The sequence below is a fragment of the Macaca fascicularis genome, chromosome 2 (genome assembly GCF_037993035.2).
Source record: "Macaca fascicularis isolate 582-1 chromosome 2, T2T-MFA8v1.1".
NCBI classification, from domain to species: domain Eukaryota; kingdom Metazoa; phylum Chordata; class Mammalia; order Primates; family Cercopithecidae; genus Macaca; species Macaca fascicularis.
In genome coordinates, this window is record NC_088376.1 from 147,624,480 (window position 1) to 147,650,410 (window position 25,931).

Consider the following 25,931-nt stretch of genomic DNA (forward strand, 5'->3'; position numbering starts at 1 on the left):
GCTGGGACTACAAGTGCAGACCACCACATCCAGCTAATTTTTGTATTTTTAGTAGAGACAGGGTTTCACCATGTTGGCCGAGCTGGCCTCAAACTCCTGACCTCAAGTGATCCACCCGCCTCAGCCTCCCAAAGTGCTGGGATTACAGGCGTGAGCCACTGTGCCCGGCCAGGTTCAACACTTTATGAAAAATAAAGTTCATCTGATTGGGCACAGTGGCTCATGCCTGTAATACCAGCACTTCAGGAGGGCTAGATAGAAGAATCACTTGAGCCCAGGTGTTCGAGACCAGCTTAGGCAACATAGTGAGCCCCACTATTTCTTTTTTTTTTTTTTTTTTTTTTTTTTTTTTTTTTTTTTTTTGAGACGGAGTCTCGCTCTGTCGCCCAGGCTGGAGTGCAGTGGCGCGATCTCGGCTCACTGCAAGCTCCGCCTCCTGGGTTTACGCCATTCTCCTGCCTCAGCCTCCTGAGTAGCTGGGACTACAGGCGCCCGCCACCGCACCCGGCTAATTTTTTGTATTTTTAGTAGAGACGGGGTTTCACCGTGGTCTCGATCTCCTGACCTTGTGATCCGCCCGCCTCGGCCTCCCAAAGTGCTGGGATTACAGGCGTGAGCCACCGCGCCCGGCTTTTTTTTTTTAACTAAAGGAAAATATTAAGTAAACAGTGCTAAAATAGTGATGGCAATACAGAAATCAGGAACTGGTGGCATGACATTTTGGGAAAGATATTTAAGCTAGAGAGACTCAGTTTCTCCAGCTTTAAAACAGAAATCAGCCACTGCCACTTCATAGGTGCTGGAACAAAAGAGACTTGTTCCAAATGAGATGACGCATGTAAAGCGCTTACCCAGTGCTCGGCAAGGGGAAGCACTCTCTAAACGTTAGCAAATACCATGATAGGGCACTAGGCCCCTGACAGTCCGCTTTCGGCTTGCTGACGATCCTCAAAACCAAGAGCACAGAGCTTCCAGCGCATGCTCCTTTCCCGCCCCCCCGCTACCTTGTGCGGGCACCGGCCGCTAGTGCGGAGCCACCGTGACCCGCAGCCTGACTTCCGTTTCCGGGGGCGGCTTCCGGCGGCGTGGGCTGACCGCGAGAGGCCAATGGAGTGCGGGAGCTGAAAGAGTCTTCGCTGGCGGCCGGTAACTGACGGGAACGGCCGAGTGTGGCTCCTCTGGTGTTTCCGCTTGGGGAGAGAGGGGCGGCCTTCCTTTTGCAGCCGAGGCCGGCGCCGGGCCGGACTTCAGCCCGGTCTCGTGGCGGAGCCCATCTTGCTCCGTCTCCCAGGCCTTTACCTGCTTCCTAGGATTCCCAGGGCCCTGTGGGTGGGAATTGGGAGACGTGAGTTTTCTTCCATTCTGCGCCTCTCATTGGCTCTCTGACCTTGTGCGGAACGCGCCCTTTAGCTGACCTCAGCTGCCTTTTTTAGAAGATGGAGATTGTATTCACAGTGACTGTCACTTTCTTAACGGCGGGAACTGACGTTGTATTAAACGCTGTCTTGTATCGCTGGCACAGCACAAGGACAGTATAGGTGTTATGTACTCACTTATTTTGGGTCACAAACCCTTTGAAAACCTGGTGTAAGTTATGGACCCTCCACCTCTCTAATACTTCCCCCGGCCCCCGCCCCAAGCACACACAAAAGCTTATGCATAGGAAGTTTGTTTTACTATTTCAGGTTACTTCCAAGATTTCTGTCCTGATGCCCATCTGTGGATCCCAGAGTCTGGCAAGTAGTAGGCATTTGAATGTTTGTAATCATTAGATAGCAAGTGTTCCGTTAACCATTTTTATTTTTAATTTTTTCTTTTCTTTTTTGAGACAGGGCCTCACAGTGTCGCCCAGGCTGGAGTGCAGTCCTCCCACCTCAGCCTTCCAAGTAGCTGGGACTACAAGTGCCCACCACCACGCCCAGCTATTTTTTGTATTTTTGGTAGAGATGAGGTTTTGCCATATTACGCAGATTGGTCTCGACCTCAACCCATCTACTCGCCTTAGCTCCCCAAAGTGCTGGGATTACGGGCACGAGCCAGTGTGCCCAGCCCAGTTAATCATTTTAAAATGCATGAAGTGCTGTCTACTTCACAGGAGGGAAGAAGAGAGCCTATTAATAAGTTTTACTTATTGGCCTGGTCGTTTACTACTCTCACTTGTCTCCTAACCACTCTAGGAAAGAGGTATTAGTTAATTCTCGCTTGTCTCCTAACAACTCTAGGAAAGAGGTATTACTAATTACTTAATTAAATTTGGAGGCTTGGGAGAATTAATTTGCCATTCAACCTATGATGGTGGAGGCAAAAATTCAAACCTGTATCTATCTGAAACTCCAAAAGCCACATATTTTTATTATTATTTATTTTATTTATTTTTTTGAGACAGAGTCTTGTTCTATCACCCAGGTCAGAGTGCAGTGGCATGATCTCGGCTCGCTGCAATCTCCACCTCCCAGGTTCAAGCAGTTGTCGTCCCTCAGCCTCCCAAGTAGCTGGGATTACAGGCTCCCACCACCACACCTGGCTAATGTTTGTATTTTTAGTAGAGACAGGGTTTTACCATGTTGGCCAGGCTGGTCTGAAACTCCTGACCTCAGGCAATCCTCCCGCCTCGGCCTCCCAGAGTGCTAGGATTACAGGTGTGAGCCACCACACCCAGCCAGGCCCTATATTCTTAACTAACCATGTTCTTAACATCTAGATGCAGAAATGTATTTGAGTGTAATCTGCAGTTTCTATTGTAGTTATGAAATGGCTTTTGTCAACATGGGTTACCCCAAAGCAAATGTTGCATGCTATGGAAATACTTCTGGCCTCTTTTTCTCCCATGTATCTGTATTGCTTGTTTAATAATAACATCACGTTTTACAACCTGCGCTCTGTGCCCATGTTTATTCAACCCTTTTTACTTTGGTGACTATTTATCAGGTGTGTTGCCTTCTTCTTCCTGCCCTTCAGAGCCCATGTTTTTAATTATAACTGAAATATGAGATGACAATATTTGGGCTTTATTTCTTTCTCTTTTAAAGGACAGTACTGCTTTTAAAGAGACAGTGTTAGGGATCTTGGAAGCACAGCCAACATGTGTGACATTGAAGAAGCCACTAACCAACTCCTAGATGTGAACCTTCATGAGAACCAGAGCTCTGTACAAGTGACGGAAAGTGACCTCAGAAGTGAATCTGAGCTTCTAGTCACTATTGGAGCCACTGTACCTACTGGCTTTGAGCAAACAGCTGCAGATGAAGTGAGAGAGAAACTTGGGTCATCATGCAAAATCAGCAGAGACCGTGGCAAGATATATTTTGTCATTTCAGTGGAAAGTCTGGCACAGGTTTGAATGAAGCAATATTTAAAATAGTTTTCTAAGTTGATCGTTTTATGGTTACTTTTCATTTTACAGACCCTTCTGGAATCCTTTCTGATTTTCATTGCTCTGCCCCAAATCAGGAGATTTTAAAGTTAGTGCATTTTCTATTGAGTACTGATTTGTAATTTTGACTGTAGTTTCAGTATCCCTTAGGACCAGAAGTGTTTCAGATTTTTGGAGGAGGGCGGGGGGAGTTTTGGAATATTTGCATTATACTTGCCACTTTAGCATTTTTTTTTTTTTTTTTTGAGACAGAGTCTTGCTCTGTCACCAGGCTGGAGTGCAGTGGGGCGGTCTCGGCTCACTGCATCCTCCACCTCCCAGGTTCAAGCGATTCTCCCGAGTAGCTGGGACTACAGGCGCCTGCCAGCACATCCAGCTAATTTTTGTATATTTAGTAGAAACGGGGTTTCACCATCCTGACCAGGCTGGTCTCGAACTCCTGACCTCATGGTCCAACCGCCTCGGCCTCCCAAAGTGCTGGGAATACAGGCTTGAGCCACCGCGCCCAGCCTGCCAGTTGAGCATTTCTAATCTGAAAATCCGAAATGCTGCACTGAGCATTTCCTTTGAGCATTGTGTTGGGGCTCAAAAAGTTTCAGATTTTTAGATTTGGGATGCTCAACCTGTAGTAGGATTGCTACATTTTTAGAGGTGATCTAGTATTTCTTGAGGATTGAATTCACCAGAAAGAGTACTGTTCAACTTAAGAAATTCTTTAAGTATCTCAGTTTTTATTTACTTCAGCATCTAGCAGATGTTTAACCTTTGGTGATGAAACATAAAAGAGATTTGCCTTTTAACCTGCATCAAAAATTCTTGCTCAGAAGTAATTAGAATTCACTCAAGGTAAAAAGTGAAGGTCAGAAAACTGCAATCTCACTATAATAAAGCTAAGATATATCTCATTACCACGTAAGCAGCAAGAGGGCAAGGATTGTTGTCTGTTTTTTTTCCACCAATATATCCCAAGCTCTTAGTGTCTGGCATATAGTAGGTACCCAAAAAATATCTGTGGGATGAATTGGTAAGCAGATGTTTTCCATCCAGTATTTTAGCCAATACCCTCAGCAGTGTTGTGAAGATAGACACTATTATTATCCTCATTAATCATTAGGCTTAGGACACATAAATAATTTCCTCAGGGTCACTCAGCTAGTAATCACAGAACTGGAGCTCAAATCCGCTACTTTTAACCATTGCAGCATACAGTGTACCATAGAAAGCCATCGAGGAAATATGATAGAGCCCACTTGAGTGACTTGACCTTTCTCTTCTCCCACGAAAGACATGTTTCCCACAAAACACTTCATGCTTCTCTCTTTCCATGTGCCCTTTTTCCCTTTCTCTAGGGGAAAGCTGATTGGTAACCAAAGAGATGAGAAACTAGGGAGATGGAACATTTTAAAAATATAAAATATAGTTAGTAGCTGCTTTAAAACTACCATTCCTGATTTTTTAAATACTTAATTGTTGATAGCTTGTGCTGTTCAAAAGCTTTCTCAGAAGTGTGTTTCTTTTTTTTCACCCAGGTTCATTGTCTTAGATCAGTTGACAACTTATTTGTGGTGGTTCAGGAATTTCAAGATTACCAATTCAAACAAATAAAGGTGAGCTATCGCAAACATTTCACAGTCTGTGAAAATTGAGCATTACTGTAGTCTTTGTAATAGAGAATACTGGGAGGCTTTTACAATAAATCTAGAGTTTTGCTGACAGTCTATCCCAAAAGATGTTTTTTAAAAATTAGTATTGAAAATCATTAAAGTTTATAAGAAAGAAAACACACTGTTTTATTTATAAAAGATATAAACCTTAGATTTGCTTTGCTTTTACATATATTTAGTTCCAAAATAGAATTGCTTCCAGAACATGAACCAAAGAACAAGTGACAATTTGTGTCTTCTACAGATAACACTTCCTCGCCATCCTGCTTTTGCTCTGCTTTCTTCTGTTTCTTCATTTTTTGAAATAAAGCCAAAGTGATATCTAAATACTCCTTCAGTTGTTAGGACAACAGCTTTGTCTCCAATATGTATTTAGCATCTGAATCCTAAATATTCAGCTGCTGCCTAAGCTGAAGGTTGAAAATAGATTGCAGCAAGGCTTTAGGTTTTTTCCACACTGCTTTTTGGTTAGGTTTCTAGAGTTCACTGCTTAAAAACATTTTTCTATCGGTTTTACCTATCTGAGAAGTAATCTTTTTAAAAACAACTGTGATATGCCGCCTAATTGTCTAACTTTTATTTATTGGCAAACATGTTGATTTCCAAAACGTTATTCAAAAACCAAAGTTGTATGAAACCACAGCCTAGAAGAAAACAAGACCAGACCTAAAAGAAGTCAGACTGAAAATAGATAAAAATTTTATTAACAAAAATCTAACTTTTAGAAAAGCTTAAATCATTCTAATGAGTTCTGTTATTTTTAAGTATTCAGTTGATAATCATGAATTTATTAGCCCCCACCCCCATCTTTTAAAAAATATTGAGAGTGGGGCCGGGCGTGGTGGCTCACACCTGTAATCCCAGCACTTTGAGAGGCCGAGGTGGGCGGGTCACGAGGTCAGGAGATCGAGACCATCCTGGCTAACACGGTGAAACCCCGTCTCTACTAAAAATACAAAAAATGAGCCGGGCGCGGTGACGGGCGCCTGTAGTCCCAGCTACTCGGGAGGCTGAGGCAGGAGAATGGCGTGAACCTGGGGAGGCAGAGCTTGTAGTGAGCAGAGACTGAGCCACTGCACTCTAGCCCGGGTGACAGAACGAGACTCTAAGTCTCAAAAAAAAAAATGTATTGAAATGGGGTCTCACTGTGTTGCCCAGGCTGGTCTCAAACTTCTGGGCTCCAGTAATCCTTCCACTTAAGCCTCCCAAAGTGCTGGGATTACAGGTGTGAGCCATTGCACCTGACCCCCATTCCCCACCTCCATCCCCGCATTTTTTTTTTTTTTTTTTTTTGGGATGGAGTCTTGCTCTGTTGCCTAGGCTGGAGTGCAGTGGCATGATCTTGGCTCACTGCAACCTCTGCCACCCAGGTTCAAGTGATTCTCCTGCCTCAGCCTCCTGAGTATCTGGGACTACAGGTGTATGCTGCCACACCCGGCTAATTTTTTTTTTTTTTTTTTTTTTTTTGAGACGGAGTCTCGCTCTGTCGCCCAGGCTGGAGTGCAGTGGTGTGATCTCGGCTCACTGCAGCCTCCACCTCCCGGGTTCACGCCATTCTCCTGCCTCAGCCTCCCGAGTAGCTGGGACTATGGGTGCCTGCCACCACACCGGGCTAATTTTTTGGGGTTTTTTAGTAGAGATGGGGTTTCAGCATCTTGGCCAGGCTGGTCTTGAATTCCTGACCTCATGTTCCACCCGTCTTGGCCTATCAAAGTGCTAGGATTACAGGTGTGAGCCACTGCGCCCGGCCTCCGTCTGCCTTTTTAAAAGTGTGAACAAATCTGATTTATATAGATTTTTTTAAACTAGTTAATACATGTATTTGGAGCAAACTTGTAAAGACTGAAAGGATATAGAGTGAAAAGTAAGTCTTTGTTCCTGTATCCCCGTGCTATGCAGCTCCCTCCCTGGAGGCAACAACTATCACCAATTTGTTGGGTGTTCTTCTGGAGATATTTTACTAATAAATGTATTTTATTTACACAAATGAAAGCATAGCGTACATACTTTTCTGTGCTATGCTTTTTTTTTCCATATACGAGTTGAGTATCCCTTATCTGAAATACTTGGGACCAGAAATGTTTTGGATTTTTGTTTGTTTGTTTTTTGAAATACTCTGGTCTGGGTGCAGTGGCTCACGCCTGTAATCCCAGCACTTTGGGAAGCCAAGGCAGGTGGATCACGAGGTCAGGAGTTTCAGACCAGCCTGGCCAAGTTGGTGAAACACCGTCTCTACTAAAAATACAAAAAATTAGCAGTGGCGGGCTCCTGTAATTCCAGCTACTCAGGAGGCTGAGGTAGGAGAATCGCTTGAACCTGGGAGGCAGAGGTTGCAGTGAGCCGAGATCGCTCCACTGCACCCTAGCCTGAGTGACAGAGCAAGACTCCGTCTCAAGAAAAAAAAAAAGAAATACTCTGAGGATGGAACCTATTTATAAACACAAGATTCATTTGTTTCATATATATGTTATGCATATAGCTTGAGGGTAATTTTATATGATTTTTAAAATAATTTATACATGAAACAAAGTTTGTGTACACTGAACCATCAGAAAGCAAAGGTGTCATTATCTCCGCTACCTGTGTGGCATCATGTTGGCACTTCAAAAAAGTTTTAGGTTTTGGATTTTGGACTTTGAGATTAGGAATGCTCAACCTATATGCTGGAGATCCTGGCAGTATCATTGCTGGAGTTGGCTGTGTATACTCCATTGTTTGGCTGTATTATAATTTAACCAGTCCCATTTCAGGGCATGAGGGTTTTTCACATTCTTTTGCTGTTACAGTGGTGCAACAAATACACTATGTAAATTCTTGTACATACTCAAACTGAGTGTCATCTTCGTGTTTATCCCACTGATATTTATTGATAATGACAACTGTGTAGTCTTAGTTTTGTCATGCTTATACTTTTTGCTTTTTCTTAATTTGAAAAATCTCTACATTATGTCTTGTTTACTTTTTTCATGTGCCTGTGTTTTCTAATAGTTTGGAAGGTTTGTGTGTGTGTGTTCTAGCTGTTACCTTTATAACTACAATTTGATATTATCTACCTTATCTATCATATATACGCAGTATTTTTTGAATCCCTGCTAAGAGCAATGATGAAATTGGCATATTTATACTTTTTTTCCTTTATTTTTCAGTTATTTTTCTTAGTGTTCACCCTTAAACCTTTAAATATACTTACATTTTATTTATCAGCTTTTAACTTCTATCCTCGGACTTCTGGGTATAAGAGATGAGGGTATCAGTATGCCCATTTACATGCCAGTTTGTAACATTTACCTTCTGCTTTATAGTCACAATCCCTACATTTTTTCATTTTAGTGATATAATTAAATAGATTATAGCACACTATTTGTCCTTTTGTTAAAATTTGTATCTGTTGAATGGCATGAGTTCAGAAATGTTTGTCTTTCACCTTTATATTTGGCTGATAGTTTGGGCATAAAATTTGGAGTTAAGCTTTCTTTCCTTAAGAGTATTGTAGTCAGTGTTCATTCTTTTTTGTAAAAGGTTTATTTTTTGAGACAGGATCTTGCTCTGTTGTCTAAGCTGGAGTGCAGTGGCGTGATCATAGCTCATTGGAGCCTTCACCTCCCAGGCTCAAGCAGGCCTCCCATCTCAGCTTCCTTTGTAGCTGGGACTACAGGCACGTGCCACCATGCCCAGCTAATTTTTGTATTTTTTTTGTAGAGACAGAGTTTTGCCATGTTGCCGAGTCTGGTCTCAAACTCCTGAGTTCAAGTAATCCACCTGCTTCAGCCTCCTAAAGTGCTGGGATTACAGGCGTGAGCTACCATATGCAGCCCACACTTTTCTTCTTATCATTATTTCCCAAACAATACAGTATAAAAACTATTTCCGTAGCATTTACATTGTATCAGGTATCATAGGTAATACAGAGATGATTTAAGGTACTCTTGAGAGGATGTGTGTAGGTCATATGCAGACACTATACCATTTGATATGAGGGACTTTTAAGCATCTTTGGGTTTTGGTGTCTTTGGGGGTCCTAGAACCAATGTTCCCCATGGATACTAACTGTCTGTAAGCAAAGTAGAGATTTATTTGTTTGATTATAGTGGTGGAAAATGAACGAATTTCTTTCTCTGTCCTTTACAGGAAGAAGTTCTAAAGGATTTTGAAGACTTGGCTGGAAAACTCCCATGGTCAAACCCCTTAAAAGTGTGGAAAATTAATGCCAGTTTTAAAAAGAAAAAAGCAAAGCGCAAAAAGATAAATCAGAATTTAAGTAAAGAGAAGATTAATAATGGACAAGAAGTCAAAATCAATCAGAGAAATGTTAAAAAAGAGTTCACTAGCCATGCTTTAGATTCTCATATCTTAGATTATTATGAAAATCCAGCCATCAAAGAGGAGGTGTCAACATTAGTAGGTGATGATTTGGCATCTTCCAAAGATGAGACTGATGAAAGCTCAAAAGAAGAAACTGAGCCTCAAGTGCTAAAGTTTAGAGTCACATGCAACAGGGCAGGAGAGAAACATTGCTTTACCTCAAATGAGGCTGCAAGAGATTTTGGGGGTGCTGTTCAAGATTATTTTAAGTGGAAGGCTGATATGACCAACTTTGATGTGGAGGTAGGTATAGGCTCTGACTGTGGTGATTGAAGAGTGCTGTCACAGATTTGTAGAATTTTCAGACTAACCCAGTGTTATGCACAATTAAATTGAAATAGTAGGGTGTGGTTAAGAAGAGCATAGTCTTTGGAGACAGATTTAGATCCAAATTTTGACGCCACAACTGTGTAACTTTGGACTAGATAGTCTCTGAGTCTCTGTTTCAAATGGAGCCAATAATAGTATACACCTTTAAAGTTATCCTGAAGGTTAAATAAGGTACATTTAAAATATTTGGTGCAATACCTTGCATACACTAAGTGCTCCGCAGATGGAAGCTATCAAGGTTGAGTTGTCTGTTTTCTTTTTCTTTTTCGAGACAGAGTCTTGCTCTGTCACCCAGGCTGGAGTGCAGTGGTATGATCTCAGCCTACTGCAGCCTCTACCTTCCTGGTTCAAGTGATTCTTGTGCTCAGCCTCCCAAGTAACTGGGGCTACAGGCACATGCCACCACACCTGGTTAATTTTTGTATTTTTTAGTAGACATGGGGTTTCACCATGTTGGCTAGGCTGGTCTCGAACTCCTGTAGTGATCTGCCTGTCTTGGTCTCCTAAAGTGCCAGGATTACAGGCATGAGCCACCACACCTGGCCTGATTTCTAATAGAGTACTCTTTTACTGTATTATGTGGACTTTCATATTATAAAATTCAACCAGAATTAAAATAGTTATTTTGTTTTTGTGTGTCTTGGTTGCAGAGCTTTGCTACTGAAAAAATAAAATAAGGCTGGGCGCAGTGGCTCATGCCTGTAATCCCAGCACTTTGGGAGGCTGAGGCAGGTGGATCACTTGAGGTCAGGAATTCGAGACCAGCATGGCCAACATGGTGAAACCTGGTCTCTACTAAAAATACAAAAATTGGCCTGGTGTGATGGCACGCTCCTGTGATCCCAGCTACTGGGGAGGCTGAGGATCACTTGAACCAGGGAGGTGGAGGTTGCAGTGAGCCGAGATCATGACACTGCACTCCAGCCTGGGTGACAAAGCAAGACTCCATCTCCCAAAAAAAAAAAAAAAGAAAAGTACGTTTTTTAAACAAACCCTGACCTTCTCAAATCAGGACATCTTTGCTAATACTCGTCGTAGAGTCAGCTCTCCTCTTTCTTAAATTCTGCTAGATTTCCAAAGCCAGGTACCTCATTTTAGTATGTTTACTTTCCTTGGTCTTAATCCTCTTTTACCTAGGTGATTGACATGTGAGCCATAGGAACTAGAGTCGTTAAGACTCTGACAGCTTAAAACGTCTATAGCAGCTGATGTATTTACCAAAGAGCCAATTTCTGTTGCTTTTGGTGTACTTGAATCTGGGGCAAGTCACTGATTCTAACTTTTTTGTTCATGTCAAATCAGTAGTCTAATTCCCCATTCCTTTTTTTCCTCATATACTGCCATGAAAATGAATAGGTGGCTCACACCTGTAATTCCAGTACTTTGGGAGGCCGCGGCAGGCAGATCGCTTGAGCCTAAGAATTCGAGACCAGCCTGGGCAAAACAGGGAGACCCTGTCTCTACTAAAAATAAAAGAAATTTTTTAAAAAAGAAAATGAATAGGTTAACTAGAACAGTGATGTCTAAAAGTTAGCAAGGTGATTCAGAGGACAGTTTCTGGAGCCGTGCCGCATTGGGTTAAATCCCAGAGGAGGCTGGGTGTGGTGACACATACCTGTAATCTCAGCACTTTGGGAGATCGAGATTGGAGGATTGCTTGAGGCCCGGAGTTCAAGACCAGCCTAGGCGACATAGGGAGACCTTGTCTCTACAAAAAAAAAAAAAAAATAGCTGAGTATGATGACATATGCCTGTAGTCCCAGGTACTTGGGAGGCTGAAGTAAGAGGATTGCCTGAGCCTAGGAAGTCCAGGCCACAGTGATCTGTGATTGTGCCACTGCACTCCATCCTGGGCGACAGAGACAAACCCTGTCTCAAAAAAAAAAAGGAATTTCAGAGGAGCTGTCTTTGTGCCTCAATATCCTCTTTTATAAGGGGAATAATACCTAGCTTAGGGGATGTGAATATGAGATGAGGCCATGTATGTAAATGTGTAGAATAGTGCTTCGCATTAGGAAGTGCTATGAGTGTCAGCTGTGCTTCTGCTGTGGTTAAGCCCAGGAAATCTTTTGGTGAAAGATTGGGTAACATTTTAGTTTAGTTCACTTTTGAGACAGGGTCTCGCTGTATCACCCAGACTGGAGTGCAGTGGTGCAATCATGGCTCACTGAAGCCTTGACCTCCCAGGCTCAAGCTATCCTCCCACCTCAGCCTCCCGAGTAGCTGGAGCTACGGGCATGTGCCACCGCACTCAGTGTAATAAGACTTTTTATTTGAGACTTTACCAATTTTTAAAACTTTTTTGTTGAGATATACTTTGCATTAAGTACACAAATCTTAAGTGTACACTTCAGTAAGTTTTTACTTATATACACGATGTGTAACTAGCATCCAGATAAAGATACAAAGTATTTCCAGTACCTCAGGGGCTCCCCTTGCCCTTTGCCAGTCAGTACCCACTCAAGGCAATCACTAATCTGCTACCACCAAAAATTAGTTTTGCCAATTTTTGTACTTCATATAAATGAAGTCATATAGTATATACTTTTTGTCGTTCATTTTAACATCTATTATTTTCTTTTAATTCACTATATTTATTGGCTACAACCACCAGATGTCACCCCAATTTTTATAACACAAACATATTTTGAAGGCTTAGAGGTTTTTTAATATGTATTTTTTAAATGTCTTAAATTTTTAGACAGTTCTGGGCTGTGGTGTGCTATGCTGATCAGGTGTTCGCACTAAGTTTGGCATCAATATGGTGACCTCCCAGGAGTAGGGGACCGGCCCAGGTCAGAAAAGGCTTACTACAAAGTGCAGTTTGAACAATCCTAAAACTATTTTGTCTTGTTCCACTTTACTATAGGTTCTTTTGAACATCCATGATAACGAAGTCATTGTGGGCATTGCATTGACTGAAGAGAGTCTCCACCGAAGAAATATAACACATTTTGGACCTACAACTCTTAGATCAACTCTTGCCTATGGGATGCTCAGGTAAGAAAATGAGTTTGCCGTCCAGCTTAAAGTGGCACCTTGGTTTGAATGTTCCCTTCCAAAATACTGATTTGTGTGTATGTGTGTTTGAGGTACTGTGTTGGAATGTAGTGGATAAAGAATAGAAAGGAAAGCTAATGATCTATTTCTTTCCCTTCTATCCAATATTGACTCCTTGTGATCTGAAAATGCTGCTTAATAGGTGGCTCAGTTTTCTTTATTTCTTTTCAGTTTTCTTTATTTCATTTTTTGAGACAAAGTCTCACTCTGTCGCCCAGGCTGGAGTGCAGTGGTGAGATCTCGACTCACTATAACCTCTGCCTCCCGGCTTCAAGTATTTCTCCTGTCTCAGCCAAGTAGCTGGGATTATGGGCGCCTGCCACCACGCCCAGATAATTTTTGTATTTTTTAATAGAGACAACATTTCACCATGTTGGCGAGGCTCGTCTCAAATACCTGACCTCGGGTGATCCACCCGCCTCTGCCTCCCAAAGTGCTGGGATTACAGGTGTGAGCCACCGCACCCAGTTTTCTTGATTTTAAAATGAGAGTGATAGTTTTCACCTACCTCTTGAATGCAGTTACCACATTTCTGTTTAGCAAGGATATGTGTGTTGGGAGATAGAGCAAATTTTGCTGTTTCATTTCTGTGCAGTGAAAAAGATGAAAGCAGATATTTGTATTTGTGTAAAGTGTAAATGAACAGAAAGAGCCTTTACTTATATTTTTAAGCTTTATACTCACAGCAACCCAGGAATCATCCTAGAATTTTTCACTTTTCAGAGTGCAAGACCTATCTTTCCTTCTCCTTTGCCCTTCTCTCTTTTATTGGGTGCTGCTTTTCACCACTTGAAAATGTTTATTTTCTCTAAGCTTCTGTTTTCCAGATGGCAAAATGAATTTGATATGAGACTTAAAGGATTATTAGTGAGGATTACATGCTGAAGCATATGCAAAATACCTATTATATACAGTGCCTGGTATGTCCTGGTAGTTTTAAGTCCAGTCATGCATCACTTAACAACAGGGATGCATTCTGAAAAATGTGTCATCGTGCAATTTCATCATTGTGTGAACCTCATGGAGTGTACTTATACAAATCTAGATGGTGTAGCCTACTACACACCTGGGCTATGTGGTATCTCCTATTGCTTCTGGGCTACAAACCTGTACAGCATGTTATTGTACTGAATATTGTAGTCAGTTGTAATGTAGTGGTAAGTATTTGTGTATCTAAACATACAAAGGGTAGGGTAAAAATATGGTGTTATAATTACTGCATTCATATATTTGGTCCACCATTGATTGGAAAATTGTTATGCAGCACCTGACTGTATTCCTTTTGTTCCAATCTTTTATCTTCCTAACATATTAATTCAATGACAATAATAGAAAATTGGGCCCATTTGATAAAGGAAAATTTTCTAGTCTTCATTAATTTAACAAATATGCATTATCTACTGCCAGGCATATGGTAGAAACCAGGGATAGACAGAGGGTATTATTTTGCATGCAAATATTAAAAACCTAAGTAAACAAGTTTAGGATAAAAAAAAGTGATGATTGTGCCAGGGAGGGTTTTTTGGAAAGAAAGAGAAATCTTGGGGATTCTACAGAAAAACTGAATGTTGGTTCTCAAGAAGGGTAGGAACCACATCTTGGAAAACCGCCAGAAACGTGGGCAGCCATTTTTATCTCCCCTTAGAGCCTGTGGACTCTTGTCGCTTCTCATCTACATGCTTTCTCATCTAAATTTATGTATTTCCAATTCCAAACGACCAACCCACCTTGCGTAGGGCTTTTAGCTCTTTGTTCCAAATTCCTGGAAGAGAGAATCTGATTGACATTGTTTTGGTCAGTTATTCACCCCGATCATCAGGAATGGCTTGGAGTACAGGGTGCTTACCCCCTTAAGAGGGTTGCCAAGGATTCTGTTGCCATGTGTTGAGGAGTAGGAACAAGGACATAGAGCAGGACCAATGTTACAATAAGAACCCACTATTAACCCCAAGAATCTGTCTTATGAGGGAGATAAACAGTTATCATATATGTGATAAGTCCCACACCAGCACATGAAAAGATGAGAACAAGAGAAGGGAAGAAACCTACTGACCTGTTTCAGGGTGGGATGCTTCATAAAGAGGATAACACTTAAGCCATTAACAGTAATGCCTCTAATCTTGAATCTGTTACCTACTGGTTTTGTGTCCCTGGGCAGGTAACTTCATGTTTCCTTGCATCAGCTTACCTTTAAAATGAGAATAATGATAATTATCTAACAGGGTCATTACTGAGGATTCCGTGAGATAATGCATGGAAAGAGCTTAAGTCCTTGCCCAGCAAATACTAAGTGCTCAAAGTAAAGCATTTTTTTCCTTTTTTTTATTACCTACTCCCACAGAGCAATTTTTTAATGTCAAGATTATTATCTTTAAATTCAAAAGGAAAGGAATACTGAATGTCTCATTGCCAGTATCCTTATATTGATGCATGTTTGAGTTGAGACATTTTTGAGTCTTTTTAATGTAATACAGGTTTCTATTGAAAATAACACTGTTGTCTAAAAGTATGCATGTGTGTGGTGTGTCTTTGTGTGTACATGTGTGTACTTTAAGATGTCTGCAAACCAAATTTCATCTGAAAGTGAAATGGGATTTAGTTATATGTAATGATTTTTTTTCCCGAGTAATAGAATATACAGTCAACATATCATTAAAAATTTAGTATTTATTTATTTATTATCTTTTTTTTTTTGAGACGAAGTCTTGCTCTGTCACCCAGGCTGGATCTTACATGATCTTGGCTCACTGCAATCCCTACCTTCTGGGTTCAAGCAAGTCTCAGCCTCCCTACTAGCTGGGATTACAGGCACCCGCCACCACGCCCAGCTAATTTTTTATATTTTTAGTGGAGACAGGTTTCGCCACGTTGGCCAGGCTTGTCTTGAATTCCTGACCTCAAGTGATCCGCCTATCTCAGCCTCCCAAAGTGCTGGGATTACAGGCGTGAGTCACCATGCCCAGCCATAAGTTGATTTTTAAAATGTGTAGATTGGTGTTCCTTCAGGCTAGTGTGATAGGTCCTCAATCTTACAGCTTCAGGAATCATCAGTATAGAAGCCTCAGCTTTTGGGTGAGTCTTCACATAGGCTGTTTTCTTTTCTCTAGGCTCTGTGATCCTCTACCTTATGATATAATAGTTGATCCGATGTGTGGAACTGGGGCAATACCAATAGAGGTAATCATATTTCTTTAGCTTTTAGATAAGAGTGATACATCCAGAATATTCAAGACCCAGTGGGCAAATTAGACATAATGAAATCTCCATGGTTGGATCAGTGGACCCAAGAGTTTTAAAACAATTAACAATAGAAAAGTTGGAACTTTTTTGTAAAGAATGTAACTACTTATTTCAAAGAGCCATTTGCCACTAGACTAGATACATTGTTAGTGACATCTATTCACTGGATTACAGAGGAAGCTGAGAATTACAAACTGCTGATGAGTCCTCTTTGTGTAACAGACAAACTGGTAGACTTGAATGGGAAAAGATAATTGAAGGCATAAGCATAAACTTGAGGAAGGCAATTTTCTTCTTTGTAATCCACTTAAGTTCCTAGAGGGAATAAGTATAGTTGTAAAAAGGGGAAACTTATGAATATTACTTGGATTTTTTAGGAAGTCTGACAAGCTTAATACCAAATGCTCTTAACTAATTTTCAAAATTACTGTGATATTGAGAGGACTTATAACAACTGTATAAAGCAAAGCAAGAAATGGAAAGGCATTTTCTAAATGGAGAATATTTCACAGTAGAGTCCCCTGAATAATCAGTATCATCTATATGTTCTTAAACAATTTAGAAGAGGGAGCTCCCAGTAAAGTCACTGAAGTTTGTATGAAACATAGTAGTTCTTCCATATAGTATACTGAAAGCCAATTTGAATAAACTGCAGGGAGACACCGCAGATTATATGACTGGGTAGAAACTAGACAGATGAGCAAGTCCAAAGCAAGACCACCAGGGGAGAAATAATCCAAACTGTAATTAGAAAATGTTATCTGTGTTCTGGGAGTTAAAATCCAAGAGTGAAATCGTAGAAGTCTACATGATGACTGTGTTCTGTGAGAGCTAGAGAAATTACTGTGGCTTAAAGAGACTGCACAGTAAAAACCCAATCCTTCTTGTGACCAAGAAGGATTCTGGGAACAAAGCAGAGTGTTGTTTTCTAGTGTGAAATCATGATATGTGTATGAGATAGCAGGTAAAGTCACTGCATGTCAAGAAATACACAACAGAGCTCCGGGTGAAAATAAAGGCCAAAAAAATTAAAACATGAAGTTTGAGCCATTTCCATGTAAGAGTAGACATGCAGATGTCAGTGTAGAAAAACCTAAGCTGATATGTGATCAAAATGAATAAAATTATGAAGAAATTGACAAGGTATATATAAAGATTTATTCACCAAAGTATAAAATACTTGATCTAGAATACTTTTTTTTTTTTTAATTTAGAAGTGTTACACTGTAAAACCCAATTCTTTCCAATGCTGAAAATCCAAATAGGTTTAGGAGGAAAAAAAATATTTTGGGGAATCAGAATCACTGAGAGGCTTCCTCAAACTCTAGGTCCCCTCTACATCCCCACCCACCCAAACTTCTGGGATACTTCAACTTCCCTTTTGTTTGAAGTCATCGTAGGATTGTAGACAGGAGTATGTCATCACCCTCAAGTGTCTGGGCAAAAGAAAAACTTATGAAGCACTGTACTCATGGATGAGAAGTATGTTACTGTTCACAAAGGAACACAAAGGTGTTTGCTACTCACCCCTAAGCAGAGGCAGACTTTTCTCAGCTTTCATGTCAGAAACCTTCTGTTAATCTGCATAGAACATTGTTCAGGCCTAAGGTCACATGTCACCTCATTCCACAAATGATATGTGACAACTTGGTATTTATGTTCTGCTGACAGGTTTTTCATTTAAAATTACAAAATCCTTCCAGTGATATGGTGGTTACCATTCAAAAGCCTATCATACAAAGGAAATTGCATTTTATTATTATTTTTTTTTGACCTAGGGTCTTGCTCTGTCAACTAGGCTGGAGTGCAGTGGTGTGATCTCAGCTCCCTGCAACCTCTGCCTCCCTGGCTTAAGCCATCCTCCCACCTCAGCCTCTCGAGTAGCTGAGACTCAGGTGCACACCACCACGCCCAGCTGATTTTTGTGTTTTTGTAGAGATGGGGTTTCGCCATGTTCCCAGGCTGGTCTCAAACTCCTGGGCTCAAGAAATCCTCCTGCTTCAGCTTCCCAAAGTACTGGGATTTCAGGTGTGAACCACCATGCCCAGCTGGAAATAGCATTTTATTTTGCAGTTCTCAAATATATCAGATTATGTAAACTCCCACAACCACAAAAGAGTATAGGTTTGATCAGTTTAATTTGGTTAATATTTTCAAACCGCATTTACTTAGAATTTATTTAGTGTGCCAGACGCTGCTGGATGAGGAACTGAAGAAAATACTAGACCTGACCTCAGCTCCCAGGTTAGTTGGGAAGCGCAAAGGGGAAGAAATAATTAACAGTGGAACAAGTGCAGTGGCAGAGGTACCTACATACAAAGTGCTTTTGGGAGCGGCACATAAGACTGCTTGGAGAGTTAAGGTTGGTGTCGAAAGGGCATGAGTTTTGAGCTGGGTCTTACGAGATGGGTAGTGGTTCAGCAAGCAGAGAAAGAATAAGAGGGCATTTTCAGCCAGGGAAATAGCACAGTTGACAACATGCAATGTTTTGCCATTCTAGAGAAGCACTGGATTCTCTTTGTTTCTTGACAATTTAAATAATCACATTTTGCAGTTTGCTACTTTTGTTTTAACATATACTCTTACCTTTTAGGGGGCTACTGAATGGACTGACTGTTTCCATATTGCTGGTGATAATAATCCACTGGCTGTGAATAGAGCAGCAAATAACATTGCATCTTTATTGACCAAGAGCCAAATTAAAGAAGGGTAAAAATTTAAAAGATTTCTTAGCATCTTTTAGTGTTAGAGAATCATTTTTTATATTGACTTTATGAATTAAAACTCCCAGTGCATTGTGACATCGTTACGAAAATGAATACACTGAGACTCCATTTACATTTTTAAAGTTTATTGAAAATAATTATATTTTTAAAACATTATTTTAGCTATAATTTCCCCACCATATGCAATTTTTCATTTCTGTCTTATTCATATGTCTTTTCCCCCACATACTGGAAGAATATAGATTCATTTTAATTTCACAAAATTTTAAACACTGTATTTTTACATAGGCTTTTTTGCTTTGGGGACAGGGTCTCATTTTGTCACTCAGGCTGGAGTGCAGTGGCATGATCATGGCTCACTGTAGCCTCAACCTACTGGGCTCAAGCAGTCCTCCTGCCTCGGCCTCCCTAGTAGCTATGAATACAGGCATGTGCCACCATACCCAGCTAATTTTTAAAATTCTTCATAGAGATGGGGGTCTTGCTGTTTTGTCCAGGCTGGTGTAGAACTCCTGGCCTCAAGAGATCCTCCCGCTTCAGCTTTCCAAAATGCTGGGGTTAGAGACACGAGTCACCACACCTGGACCATAGTCTTTTAAAGTCACTACATAAATTCCATCGTACAGAAATACTGCAGTTTATATAGCCTCTCCTCTGTTTTATTACTAAGTCATTGGTTATATATTTCATTGTCTCTCTGATCTAATTTTTTAGGACAGTGCTTTTCAAACATTAATGTACATGTGAATCACCTGGGAGTACTGTTAACACAGATTTTGATTCAGTAGTTTGGGATGGGATCTAAGAGTCTGCATTTTCCAGGAAACTCTGGGACAATGCTGATGCTGCTGGTCTATGGATCAACATTCAATCCTTTTACATATATTAAGGCTAGTTGGAAGGTTTCAATTTTCTTAAATACTGATTTATTTTATTGTGATGAATTAATTTTGAATGGTTCTTTCATGTTTATTCAGTTTATTTTTTTTATGAGCCTAGTATATGGCCAGTCTTTTTTTTTTTTAATTAAAACTGATAAACATTTAAACAAACTTTCTTTTCTAGCTTCTGAATATTTTATCTTGTTTGTATCTACACTTTTTGTCTATTCAACCTGTACTTTTTTTTTTTTTTTTGGAGACCGAGCGCTGCGCCTCCCGGCTTCACGCCATTCTCCTGCCTCAGCGCTCCAGAGTAGCTGGGACTACAGGTGCCCACTACCATGCCCAGCTAATTTTTTTTTCGTATTTTTAGTAGAGACGGGTTTTCACCCTGTTTCATCCTGTTAGCCATGATGGTCTCGATCTCCTGACCTCATGATCTGCCCGCCATGGCCTCCCAAAGTGCTGGGATTACAGGCGTGAGCCACCGTGCCTGGCCTCAACCTGTACAGTACTTTCTATTCATTTTACTTTGGTTTTTAATATTTTTTGCCTTACGCTTTGTTTTGTGCAGTTATTCGTATGTGGTTGTAATACATATTTTATATGTACTTTAAAAAATTATGTAGTGATTGCCTTTATTGCATTTTTTTCTTAAATTCTTCATTAAATGTCAATTAAATCCTTAATTTCTGCTGATAGCCTTTGACTTACCTTCAGTTCTTAGCCTGTGCATTATTTTGTTTCTTAAACCAGTTACTTTGCCTTAATGGGGAGGATTTAAATCCTTTGTATTTATTATTATTCATTCTGTCTTCTGTCATCTATATTTTTTATCTTAACTTTTTTCTTAGTCTTGTTTTATATAGCATGGTACATATATTTCCTTTTGGTTTTTCATCTTAAAACAATTACCTATATATTTACCAATTTTACATATCTGTTTTTCTTTTAGGTCTCCTGTTATTACTAGTTTTACAAACTTTATTCTTCAGATACGTCGCCCCATAATCTTTTCTTTAGTGTGCTTGATTTTTCCAGTGTATGTTTTATCAGCAACTTAATTTTTATATTATCGGTTATGTAATTTACTGCTTCGGCATTGTTTTTAAAGTTGTCTTTTGCAGTTCTCTGCATTACAATCATGTTTTCAGTTTGTTTTCTTTTTTTCTGAGACGGGGTCTTGCTCTGTCACCCAGGCTGGAGTACAGTGGCACAATCCTAGCTCACTTCATCTTTCAACTCCTGGGCTCAAGTGATCCTCCCACCTCAGCCTCCTGAGTAGCTGGGACTATAGGTGTGTGCCATCATGCCTTGCTAACTTTAAAAAAAAAATTTTTTTAGAGACAAGGTCTCACAGTGTTGCGCAGCTAGTCTCAAATTCCTGCACTCCAGTGATCTTCCCACCTCAGCCCCTGAAAGTGCTGATTATAGGCACGAGCACCATGCCCAGCCTGACCTTCTATTTTTTACCTTTGTGCCACTTCTTAAATTTTGAATAGGTTGATATTATCACTGATATTCTTAGCATTTTATATTTTGCTGTAGCAGTCTCTTTTCAGAAACAAAAATTGTTGTAACGATTTTATGCTTTACAATATGTTGAAGCACCTTTCCTTTGTCCCCACAGCAAACCATCCTGGGGCTTGCCCATAGATGCTGTTCAGTGGGATATCTGTAATCTGCCATTGAGAACTGGTTCTGTGGATATTATTGTAACAGATTTGCCATTTGGAAAAAGGTGAGAATTGGTTGGTTTTTTTTTTAAATGAATTTTACTTTCACTTGTTATACTACTATCTGCAAGACTTCTAAGTATGTCATTATTTTCCTTGTGTTTATTCTGTCAGGAAAAAAATCTTGAATTTTAGCAGACTTAGCAGAGCTGTTTTTCACTGAACAACATGATGGATTCACCCATTATGTTTCTTCTGTGAACTCTCAGGAATGTATTAACTACATTTTGAATCCTGACCATCATAGGAGGTTCATTTTTAAATTACCTATAATTCACTTTTTAGCCCATTCTTGAATTATATATTTTACACAAAAAGGTGGTGGAAGACTTGGTTCTGATTCTGTTTCTCAGCATAAATGATTTTTCTTTTTTTTTTTTTTTTCTTTTTTTGAGACAGAGCCCCGTTCTGTTGCCCAGGCTGGAGTGCAGTGGCATGATCTCGGCTCACAGCAACCTCTGCCTCCCGGGTTCAAGCAATTCTCCTGCCTCACCCTCCTGAGTAGCTTGGATTACGGGCACGTGCCATCATGCCCAGCTAATTTTTGTATTTTTAGTTAAGATGGGATTTCACCATGTTGGCCAGGCTGGTCTCAAACTCCTGACCTCAGGTGATCCACCCGCCTCAGCCTCCCGAACTGCTGGGATTATAGGCATGAGCCACCAAAACACCCAGCCTAAATGATTTCTAATCACTTGTTTGGTTCATATAGTTTGACTGCTTATTAAACTCACTAAGAGGGCAAGTTATATAACATAGTTGTCCAAAAAAATTCTTTTTGATTCAGAATTCTAAGCAATTTACTAACTCAGCTTATTTCATTGACATGTAATGGCAAAGGTCTGGTTTCTAAAACTACAGCTGTTTTTCATGCCTCAGGATGCATGAAACTGTTTTGTTTCATATACTCCTTCTATTTTGTATCTTTTGCAACAGTATTTGACTCACTAGTCCTTCTATTATAGGATGGGATCCAAGAAGAGAAACTGGAACCTTTATCCAGCTTGCCTACGGGAGATGAGCCGTGTCTGCACACCTACCACGGGCCGAGCTGTACTACTTACTCAAGACACAAAATGCTTTACCAAGGTGCTATACACATTAGCTCAAAATCGCAGCCTCTGGCAACTTTGGGATCTTTTTGAGTAGATTTGGGGATGTTTGTTTGGATAAGATTTGTTTTCTCTTTCCCTGAGGTTTCTTATCAGGCAGCTAAGAATCCTGGTTGGTGTAAAAGTAGATTGTCAACCTAATTGCTCTGGTTTTTGTGTGTACACAGGCATTATCTGGAATGCGACATGTATGGCGAAAGGTGGATACGGTCTGGGTGAACGTTGGTGGTCTTCGTGCTGCAGTTTATGTACTGATACGTACACCTCAAGCTTTTGTTTATCCTTCAGAACAAGATGGAGAAAAAGGAACTCTTTGGTAATACAAAGAATGAAGATGACTAATAGTACTTGTACTTCCCACCACTGGAAATGTTAGCATAAAGAACTTGCAGAGAAAAATAGTATTAACAAAAGTGCAGTCTGCACTCTTTAAACCTGTTTAAGGCTCTTCATCCTGGTTAGCAAAAGGTGTGAATGTAACGTGATGGAATTTAAAAGTTTTATGAGACCAGGCACAGTGGCTCACGACTGTAATTCCAGCAGTTTGGGAGACTGAAGTGTGCAGATCACCTGAGGTCCAGAGGCCAGCCTGGCGAACATGGTGAAACCACGCCTCTTCTAGAAATACAAAAATTTTGTCGGGTGTGGTGGTGGGCGCCTGTAATCCCAGCTACTCAGGAGGCTGAGGCTAGAGAATCACTTGAACCCGGGTGGTGGAGGTTGCGGTGAGCCGAGATCACACCATTGCACTCCAGCCTGTGCAACAAGAGTGAAACTCCGTCTCAAAAAAAAAAAAAAAAAAAAAAAATTTATAAGAAGGAGCTTTTCCTTGAAGCTCTTGTGAAGTGGTAGCTTAATAAGTATTTTGTTGAAAATACTTTCAAGGTGCCTAGTGAAAAGCCTACTAAAGTGCTCTGAGATTGGAGTTTAGAACATTTTATTTTCAGGCTTTATAGCCTATTTTCCATTGTGTCAAGTGCAAAGCTACTCTGGCCCAAAGGAAAGGCAGAGAACATAATTATATCTTAGGCCACATTTCATTGTCTTTGCAGCTTTGCTAATCCAGTTGCTCAAGTTCTTTACCTCAATCTGAAGGAATGAAGCATTACATTTTGTGAATGGTGTTCAGCCTGTAAGACAAAATCTCACAAGACCTATAGGAGAGTTTACCATCTGCCTTAAATATTAAAATATCCATCTGTTACTCAGATTAACACATAGAACGAAAATAGAGGTCTAGGAATTATCAAAAGGTACTGCAAAAATACTGTTAGTATATAACATTTCTATTTGTAAATAGCACATACATTGATAGATGGGGTATGGGACCAACAAACCAAATTAAAAGAAATTGTTTTTCTTTCAGTACACTAAGGTGTGTTTTCAAAACCAAACACAAGCCTGTCAGAGTATTTGTTGGCTAGTTTCTTAAAAGGCCAAGAGAAAAAAGCTGATATCTTTGGAAAACTTTTGGGAGTTACGTGAGTTTGTTACTTTCTCCTGGATCACTATTCACATTTAATTGCTTTTCCAGTTCCAACAAGTCCTTCTTGAGAGTTTTGTGGAAAATGGTGCTTCCCTGGAACAAAGAGTAGTTGAGGTTTTTTGTGGAACTCATCATAGTATTATTTGGAGCCTCTGGCTGCATGCATTCAGGATAGATTTTCAGTATCCTATTAATATTATAATAGTACTCCTCTTAATACTTTTTGATGTCTCCATTGAGAATAAAAGGACACAATACCTTCGAAAGAAGAGTTCACATTAGCAGCACAGCCAGCAATCTTCATCTGGTTTCTCTGATCTCCTACCCCACGCTTCATAATAAATGGGAAATAAGATGTTTCTGAAGATTTTATATCCTAGACTGGCCATTTTGCCACTATGAGAATTCCCAGCTGCTTTATTTATGGGCCGAACACAAAACTTTTCACCTGATGGAAGAAACCATTTAAACCTCAAATTAAGCAACCCACAGAACCAGGAAATTCAAGGACCATGTCTGTTTTCACCACGATGTCTTTTTTTTTCCCCACTAAGTGCGGGGTACTGTATCTGCCAGAGTGGGTATTTGTTGAACAAACGAATATTTTTGCCTACTAGCTTAGTTTTTAAGGAAGTAATTTTTTACTTGATTCATCATAGCTTTAATCCTATTAAATACTACAATAAAAATTTGACAAGACTGATGCAAATATGTGGTGGGCAATAGTTTGCCATCTTCTTCCCTAGTATATTGTTTTTCAATCTGGTGACTAGAATAGGCAATGGGCTATTAGCAGGATTCATAAGGCCTAGAGTTGAGTTATATGTGACATTGCCACCTATTCATTATGTGACCTTGGGTTTTAACCTTCAAAGTGGGTCTCCCTGGACTAAAAGAATGTGAAAAGACGGGGAAAGGAATCTGTAATCTGAACATGGAATGACTGAGTTACAGACCAGACATTGTTATTGGGAATGAAAAAGTCAATATATTTGAGGGGAAAAAATGTAAACATTGAGAAAGATTTTATAAATCTAATTAGGGGAAGATAGTTATCTCCCAATACTAGAGTGTACCAGAGTGCTTTTAAGGGGAACATTTGGTTACCCTTATTTCTTTTAAAATGGCAGTTTAGGAAATTCTGCCCAGTAGGCCCAATGTCAGATAGGACTCAGGTCTCCAATGCAAAGACCAAATGTTAAGTTGAAGACTGAAAATGGGAAGATTTGGAAAGGTCTTTGGAACCTCAAGCACATTAAAGCTTGTAAGTGCTTCATATTCATTAATAACCTAGGCATAGAAGGCCGGGCGTGGGGGCTCAAGCCTGTAATCCCAGCACTTTGGGAGGCCGAGGTGGGTGGATCACAAGGTCAGGAGATTGAGACCATCCTGGCTAACACGATGAAACCCCGTCTCTACTAAAAAATACAAAAAACTAGCCAGGTGAGGTGGCGGGCGCCTGTAGTCACAGCTACCCACGAGGCTGAGGCTGAGGCAGGAGAATGGCGTAAACCTGGGAGACGGAACTTTCAGTGATCTGAGATCCAGCCACTGCACTCCAGCCTGGGCGACAGAGTGAGACTCCGTCTAAAAAATAATAATAATAATAACCTAGGCATAGAAAAAAGATACCCTTACTTTCAAGCATAGCCTTTACAAGTTCATGTTAGATGTCATGAAGTTTAGTGAGGAGTAAATCTATGAGGAAAAACACAAACCATTCTACTCTGGCAAAAGTTCAGAAGAAACACCATAGACAGACCTGTATACCAAATTTTAAAACACGTTGAATAATGTGAAAAAAAGTATCACATTATGAAAGGCTTTCCTGTCGCCCCTTAATACTTTTGTCTCAGGCTAACATGTTTGTTAATGAGTTACAGTGGTGAAGTTAAGGAAATTGGCTTCCTGTCATAGCATGCCCATTATCCCAGCCATACAGGTTTAATACCGGGATTCAC

General features: G+C 40.3%; 1 protein-coding gene and 1 long non-coding RNA gene across 7 annotated transcripts; one reads left to right on the forward strand and one right to left on the reverse strand.

Annotated features, from left to right (window-relative positions):
- Positions 1-1,004: 1,004 nt before the first annotated feature.
- On the reverse strand, positions 1,005-17,758 carry LOC141409706 (uncharacterized). Its single transcript, XR_012431387.1, has 4 exons — positions 17,557-17,758; positions 14,843-14,977; positions 11,345-11,437; positions 1,005-1,323 (listed from the first exon to the last, which is right to left on the reverse strand). It is a non-coding gene; the product is annotated as an uncharacterized lncRNA (long non-coding RNA).
- On the forward strand, positions 1,061-24,679 carry THUMPD3 (THUMP domain 3 tRNA guanosine methyltransferase). 6 transcript variants are annotated; one of them, XM_065538915.1, is made up of 11 exons: positions 1,061-1,587; positions 1,686-1,736; positions 3,030-3,334; positions 4,903-4,980; positions 9,166-9,642; positions 12,599-12,729; positions 15,897-15,966; positions 18,623-18,738; positions 21,267-21,377; positions 22,338-22,461; positions 22,652-24,679. In XM_065538915.1, the coding sequence occupies exons 3-11, from the start codon at positions 3,083-3,085 to the stop codon at positions 22,802-22,804; spliced, it is 1,512 nt and encodes a 503-aa protein (XP_065394987.1). In that variant the 5' UTR covers positions 1,061-1,587; positions 1,686-1,736; positions 3,030-3,082; the 3' UTR covers positions 22,805-24,679. The 6 variants fall into 6 exon arrangements, with proteins under 6 accessions (XP_065394987.1, XP_005547770.1, XP_005547773.1 ...); XM_005547713.4 differs by having other exon boundaries at positions 1,061-1,146; XM_005547716.4 differs by lacking the exon at positions 1,686-1,736.
- The last annotated feature ends 1,252 nt before the right edge of the window (positions 24,680-25,931 follow it).

What these genes read in the sequence shown, in the direction of transcription:
- THUMPD3 (XM_065538915.1), top strand. Translation starts at nt 3,083, where the DNA reads ATGTGTGACATTGAAGAAGCCACTAACCAACTCCTAGATGTGAACCTT. An exon ending in ACCAATTCAAACAAATAAAG is followed by an intron (nt 4,981 to 9,165) that starts GTGAGCTATCGC and finishes TGTCCTTTACAG; the next exon opens with GAAGAAGTTCTAAAGGATTT. An exon ending in CTGGGGCAATACCAATAGAG is followed by an intron (nt 15,967 to 18,622) that starts GTAATCATATTT and finishes CTTACCTTTTAG; the next exon opens with GGGGCTACTGAATGGACTGA.